The sequence below is a fragment of the Pteropus alecto genome, unplaced genomic scaffold (genome assembly GCF_000325575.1).
Source record: "Pteropus alecto unplaced genomic scaffold, ASM32557v1 scaffold7, whole genome shotgun sequence".
Taxonomy (NCBI): domain Eukaryota; kingdom Metazoa; phylum Chordata; class Mammalia; order Chiroptera; family Pteropodidae; genus Pteropus; species Pteropus alecto.
In genome coordinates, this window is record NW_006494614.1 from 40,156,672 (window position 1) to 40,163,055 (window position 6,384).

Consider the following 6,384-nt stretch of genomic DNA (forward strand, 5'->3'; position numbering starts at 1 on the left):
GGCAGGTGAGCGCTTTACAGACTCACAGTTCCTGGTGCTAATGAACCGAGTGCTGGCACTGATCGTGGCTGGTGTCTACTGCCTCCTCTGCAAGCAGCCCCGGCATGGGGCACCCATGTACCGGTACTCTTTTGCCAGCCTGTCAAACGTGCTCAGCAGCTGGTGCCAATATGAAGCTCTCAAGTTTGTCAGCTTCCCCACCCAGGTGTTGGCCAAAGCCTCTAAGGTGATTCCTGTCATGCTGATGGGAAAGTTGGTATCTCGGCGCAGCTACGAATACTGGGAATACTTGACAGCTGGCCTCATCTCCATTGGAGTCAGCATGTTTCTGCTGTCCAGTGGACCAGAGCCCCGCAGCTCTCCGGCCACCACGGTCTCAGGCCTGATCCTGTTGGCTGGCTACATCGCCTTTGACAGTTTCACCTCAAACTGGCAGGATGCCCTATTTGCCTATAAGATGTCATCAGTGCAGATGATGTTTGGGGTCAACTTCTTCTCCTGCCTCTTCACAGTGGGCTCCCTGCTGGAGCAGGGGGCCCTCCTAGAAGGGACCCGTTTCATGGGGCGACATAGTGAGTTTGCTGCACATGCTCTGCTGCTCTCAGTCTGCTCTGCGTGCGGCCAGCTTTTCATCTTCTACACCATTGGACAGTTTGGGGCTGCTGTCTTCACCATTATCATGACCCTCCGCCAGGCCTTTGCTATTCTCCTCTCCTGCCTCCTCTATGGTCACACCATCACTGTAGTTGGGGGGCTGGGGGTGGCTGTGGTCTTTGCTGCCCTATTGCTCCGAGTCTATGCCCGGGGCCGGCTAAAACAACGGGGAAAGAAGGCTGTGCCTGTAGAGTCCCCTGTGCAGAAGGTTTGAGACCTGAGATGAAGTGAACTGGTATTCTGACCATATCTACCATACTGTTTTCCTCTCCTACTGTAATTTCTCAGAGGCATCTGGTTCAAGAGCAAAATGCAGGTGTTTTCTCAGTATCACAAACCAGCTCTGCAGTTGGGAGTAGGGAGCCCAGGAGGCAGCCTTCCCTTTTGCCTTAAGTCACCAGTCCTCTAGTAGGCAGGAATTCTGAGCCCCAGGGAATATAAATCCTCAGTGTGGAGGGGGGGCTGCCTTCCCCCATCAAGTTCTTTGAAGTCTCACCCTGTTGGCTCTGCCACCAACACCTCACACCTGTGCTTGTCCCCTACACCTTGAATAGCCACCCTTTCAGACTTCCAGAGACCTGCATTTCTTACTCTGGTGAGAAAAGCACAAGTATTGTCAGCTCTGATGCTGCTTTCCTAGAAGTGAGAGATGGTGCTGTGCTAGGGGAGGGGGATGGGAGAGGCCAGCACCCCACCATGCTCCTGGATCCCTAGGCTCTGTACCATGAGCCAGTTGCAGGTGTTGGTACTTTGGAAATGTATCTTTCTGCTCATAATTTTATTTTATTAAATTAAATTGCTGCAGTGGTCTTAGTCCTGTGTTTTGGTTTGACTGTGCTTTCAAATACTACACATGGTCCCCAGTGACCCTAAAGCTTTCGATGTATATACATGTACTATTAACCTGTACCTTGGGATGTCAGGTTAAAACTTGGGATAGAAAAGCTAAGGAAACTCAAAGGCAGAATTCTACCCACTTTACAAGGGAGCACAAAACTGTATAAAACGGCATCTTCTTTATTTTGCATACTTTAATTTCGGAACAAACAAAACAAAAAAAACCCCACAACACACAACATCCTAACCCGATGTCAAATGTGGGAAGGGAAGGCTTGAGGCCCTTGTATCCTGCCTTAGGCAGAAAGACAGGACAGAAAAAAACACTAGACATCAGTAGAGGAAACCACGTGGGCCAGGGCCACTCAAGGCTGCTGGGGAAGAAATAGAGACACTATACAAAGGGCATAAGACCTGCAAGTAAAAACTAATCTAATCTACTTCTTCCATGCGAGAGGCATCCTCATCACCCTCAAGGGGGGGGATCTCATCAGGAACAGCAGCACTGGGTTCTTCTGCTGTCACTTCATCTTCATCAATGCCTAAAAATGGAAAAAGAAAGTCACATGAGATTTGATTCAAAAAGCAGTAAATCCATTCTGTCCCCATGAGACCAGTTCCCCAACTCCTTGCCACACCTGGGTAAATGGGTGCTCACCTAGACCTAGTTTGATCATGCGATAGATGCGGTTGGAGTGGGTCTGGGGATCCTCAAGTGAGAAGCCAGAAGAGAGCAGCGCAGTTTCAAACAGCAGCACCACAAGGTCCTTGACAGCCTTATCATTCTTGTCTGCCTCTGCCTTCTGCCGCAGAGTCTCCACAATAGGGTGGTCCGGGTTGATCTCCAGGTGCTTTTTGGCCATCATGTAGCCCATCGTAGAGTTGTCCCGAAGTGCCTGGGCTTTCATGATCCGCTCCATGTTAGCTGTCCAGCCGTAGGTGCTTGTCACAATGCAGCAGGGTGAAGACACAAGCCTATTGGAGATTGTTACCTATGGACAATCAAAAAATCTTAGGTTTATATTAAACCAAGTTACCACTTGCAAAACATGGTATTTTAAGTTCCACTCTCAGAAAAAACTCAGAAGCAACATCTAATCTTTGCCAAACTTTAGAGAAATGACAACCTTAAATCTGCCTGGTTAAGAGAGCAAAAAGTTAAGATGGCTCTAAATAAATTAGATTGTTTAAATCACTAATAGTGCCACCAGATTCTGAGGGTAACAGCCCTGAGGGCATTTATTACAAAATAGATCCTAGTCCCAAAATTGCTTACCTTCTCAACCTTCTTATCCAAGATTTCTTTCATGAGTTTGCACAGGTTCTCAAACTTGGCCTTGCTCTCTTCCATTTTCTTTTTCTCCTCTTCATCCTCAGGTAGTTCCAGGCCCTCCTTGGTAACTGACACCAAGCTCTTGCCATCAAACTCCTTGAGCTGCTGCACGCAGTACTCATCAATAGGCTCTGTCATATATACTACCTCAAAACCCCGCTTCCGCACACGCTCCACAAAAGCAGAGTTGGCAACCTGCTCTTTGCTCTCACCTGTAGGGTTATTAAACGTGACTCAGAAATGAGAACACCTCGCACCACCAGTTCCCCAGGCACCCCTGAATGCCCCGCCTCCGCATCCCAAAAAAACACCTCTAAGGAGTCTTAGATCAGACCCAGGGTCCAACACACCAGTGATGTAATAGATGGACTTCTGGGTCTCCTTCATGCGAGAGACATATTCTGAAAGAGAAGTCATTTCATCTCCAGACTGGGAGGTGTGATAGCGCAGCAGCTCAGAAAGGCGTCGCCGATTAGTAGAGTCCTCATGGATTCCAAGCTTTAAGGGTGGAAAGCAGAAAAAAATATCTTACTTGGAAATACTCTCTCGCTCTTCTTTGTGAATGCAAAAAATTCCATAATTAAAAAATTAAGCCCCTGCTTCTTTCTTACCTTTAGATTTTTAGAGAATGCCTCATAAAATTTCTTATAGTTCTCCTTGTCTTCTGCCAGCTCAGAGAAGAGCTCAAGGCACTTCTTAACAATGTTTTTACGAATGACCTTCAAGATTTTGCTCTGCTGGAGCATTTCTCGGGAGATGTTCAGGGGCAAGTCCTCAGAGTCAACCACACCACGGATAAAATCTGCAAACAGGGAAGGAAACTCAGTTTAAAAAAAAAAGGAGATGGGGTCATCTAGATTCAGCATAACACATTTTCTCACTGAATCTTCACTTGCTATTGCAAACCATCCTTAATTACCTGAGATTTAAAAACTTTAATCTCCTTGAGAATGCTAAAGGCTTCAACAGGACTTTACCCAACTAACTACATTTGGCTAAGATACTCACTGAGATACTCTGGTATCAACTCATCACAACTGTCCATGATGAACACACGGCGGACATAAAGTTTGATGTTGTTCTTCTTCTTCTTGTTCTCAAAAAGGTCAAAAGGAGCCCGACGGGGGATGAATAACAATGCCCTGAATTCCAACTGACCTTCTACAGAGAAGTGCTGAAAGAAATTCCAAGTTAAGCCAATAATACATTTCAAGGTAAAGAATTACTTTTAGTTCCAACACCAAATTATCAGACTGTTTAGAACCAAGATCTTCCTTCCCTAAGCACTACAGATAGAGTACTCTACAGGGGACTTGTTGAAAAAATTAAGCCCTAATGTCTCAAATGAATCTAGAATGGTACAAGTTCTGTATAATCCTTGAGTTAACAAAGTCAGACCCAGGATGTGTAAGACTGCTATGGAGACAAAGTGAAGTCACTGGGAAGGATGCCATTTTTCCATCCGGTGGAAGTGTCACCAGTTAAGTAAACTTATGTGGCTCCATGGCATTCATAGTTTCTAGCTACGAACCAGCTGGACAAGTTCAATTTGTCTATAACAGCAACACCCTTCTACCTGCTCCTATTGAGCCAGCATGCAAGTTCTCACCTTGACTGCCAAGTGGTCTTCCCAGTCATTGGTCAGGCTCTTGTAGAACTCTCCATATTCCTCCTGGGTGATGTCATCAGGGTTTCTGGTCCAAATGGGCTTGGTCTTGTTCAGTTCTTCCTGATCGATATACTTCTCCTTAATCTTCTTTGTTTTCTTTTTCTTATCCTTAGCACTATCATCCTCCTCATCTGAACCCACATCTTCTATCTTAGGCTTTTCTTCATCATCTTTATCTTCCTCTTCTTTCTCACCTTTCTCTTCCTCTGCTTCATCATCACTGATTTCTTTCTCTCGTTCCTTCTCCAACTGGAAGTACCAAAAACAATACTTTCAGAGTACAGAACACCTGAGACCATGCAATTAATTCTCTAGAGCAGTGGACATGCATGTAAGTTTCCAGTGCATACTCACATAAAGAGTGATGGGATAACCTATGAACTGTGAGTGCTTCTTCACTACTTCTTTGACCCGCCTCTCCTCTAAATACTCTGTCTGGTCTTCCTTAAGGTGGAGGATCACTTTAGTACCTCGGCCAATGGGCTCACCTAGAAAAAAATCAATCACAAGAGTATGAGAAAATAAAACTAAACATGTAACTGCAGTGAAGGATAACTGTTTTACATGTAGAACACTCAAGATGTCTATTCTAGGTTTCCCCAAAATTCTAATCCAGACACCTTTACAGGAAAGCCAACTTACCATGGTCAGCTCGTACAGTGAAGGAACCTCCAGCAGAAGACTCCCAGGCATACTGCTCATCATCATTGTGCTTTGTGATTACAACTACTTTCTCTGCCACCAGGTAAGCAGAATAAAACCCAACACCAAACTGTCCAATCATGGAGATGTCTGCACCAGCCTGGCAAAAAGTTTTAAGAAGTCAAACACAAATTGTGAAAAAAATAACCGAAAACATGTTTTGTGCGTGTGCCATGGATAAATACCACATACCTGAAGAGCCTCCATAAATGCTTTAGTACCAGACTTGGCAATTGTTCCCAGATTATTTATGAGATCAGCTTTGGTCATGCCAATGCCTGTGTCCACCAGAGTCAGGGTGCGTTCCTGGGGGTTGGGGATGATGTCAATTTTCAGCTCTTTACCACTGTCCAACTTGGAAGGGTCGGTCAGGCTCTCATAGCGTATCTTGTCCAAGGCCTGGAAATAGAAATTGCAATCTTACAATTCTGCTTTCTTAAAACCCATTTCTTCATGTAAAAGGAAACTTTTTTTTACTCTCGAATACTCTCAATTCTGACTACTCCTTAACTTGAAGTTTAAAAACCAGTTACGATATCCCATCTATCCACATAGACAAAAATAACACATCTATCTCCTTCAGTAGTACACCCCTCGAAATACCAAACCATCCCATAATCACTTTTCTGGAATGCTTTAAAGAAAAAAACAAACAAACCAGAACACTCACATCAGAAGCATTGCTGATCAATTCCCGAAGGAAAATTTCCTTGTTGGAATAGAAGGTATTGATGATGAGAGACATGAGTTGGGCAATTTCTGCCTGGAAGGCAAAAGTCTCCACCTCCTCCTCTCCATGGTGCACTTCCTCAGGCATCTGAAGAATTGTCAATAATTTCAGTAATTACAAAGGAACATGATGGCTCTTAATTTGACTCCTGAAGTTCATCCCAATCACAATGGAACACAAAGATTGTTTGTGCCCTTAGTCGGAAACAAAATGCAGGAAGGGTGGAACTGACGCATTCTTCAACAAAATAGAAAGCCAGGTTTTTTTGGAGGTCAAACTACTATTAAATGATCCATGGACTAGCAACCCAGGCATCACTTGGTAGCCTGTTAGAAATGTAGAATACTGGCTCCAACCCAGGTATCTCGAATAAGAATCCCAGGTAATCCACATGCACATTTAAATTTAGAAATCACCAGTTCTATTATCCCGTTTTTGGTATTAGGTGTGTGTAAGGGG

The 6,384-nt window shown here is 44.6% G+C and overlaps 2 protein-coding genes across 2 annotated transcripts in view; one reads left to right on the plus strand and one right to left on the minus strand.

Annotated features, from left to right (window-relative positions):
• Window positions 1-1,467, plus strand: part of SLC35B2 (solute carrier family 35 member B2) — a 3,495-nt gene extending 2,028 nt beyond the window's left edge. The window contains exon 5 of the mRNA XM_006926834.3: window positions 6-1,467. Coding sequence (XP_006926896.1) covers window positions 6-868 — 863 coding nt within the window. The 3' untranslated portion in view covers window positions 869-1,467. The remainder of the gene's footprint in view (window positions 1-5) is intronic.
• A 184-nt stretch (window positions 1,468-1,651) lies between these two features.
• Window positions 1,652-6,384, minus strand: part of HSP90AB1 (heat shock protein 90 alpha family class B member 1) — a 5,949-nt gene continuing 1,216 nt past the window's right edge. Inside the window, exons 2-12 of the mRNA XM_006926489.2 lie at window positions 5,866-6,012; window positions 5,388-5,594; window positions 5,136-5,295; window positions 4,848-4,981; window positions 4,434-4,742; window positions 3,833-3,998; window positions 3,436-3,626; window positions 3,175-3,322; window positions 2,768-3,036; window positions 2,150-2,483; window positions 1,652-2,033 (exon numbers count right to left, since the gene is read on the minus strand). Of these exons, the coding sequence (XP_006926551.1) occupies window positions 1,924-2,033; window positions 2,150-2,483; window positions 2,768-3,036; window positions 3,175-3,322; window positions 3,436-3,626; window positions 3,833-3,998; window positions 4,434-4,742; window positions 4,848-4,981; window positions 5,136-5,295; window positions 5,388-5,594; window positions 5,866-6,012 (2,175 nt within the window). The 3' untranslated portion in view covers window positions 1,652-1,923. The remainder of the gene's footprint in view (window positions 2,034-2,149; window positions 2,484-2,767; window positions 3,037-3,174; window positions 3,323-3,435; window positions 3,627-3,832; window positions 3,999-4,433; window positions 4,743-4,847; window positions 4,982-5,135; window positions 5,296-5,387; window positions 5,595-5,865; window positions 6,013-6,384) is intronic.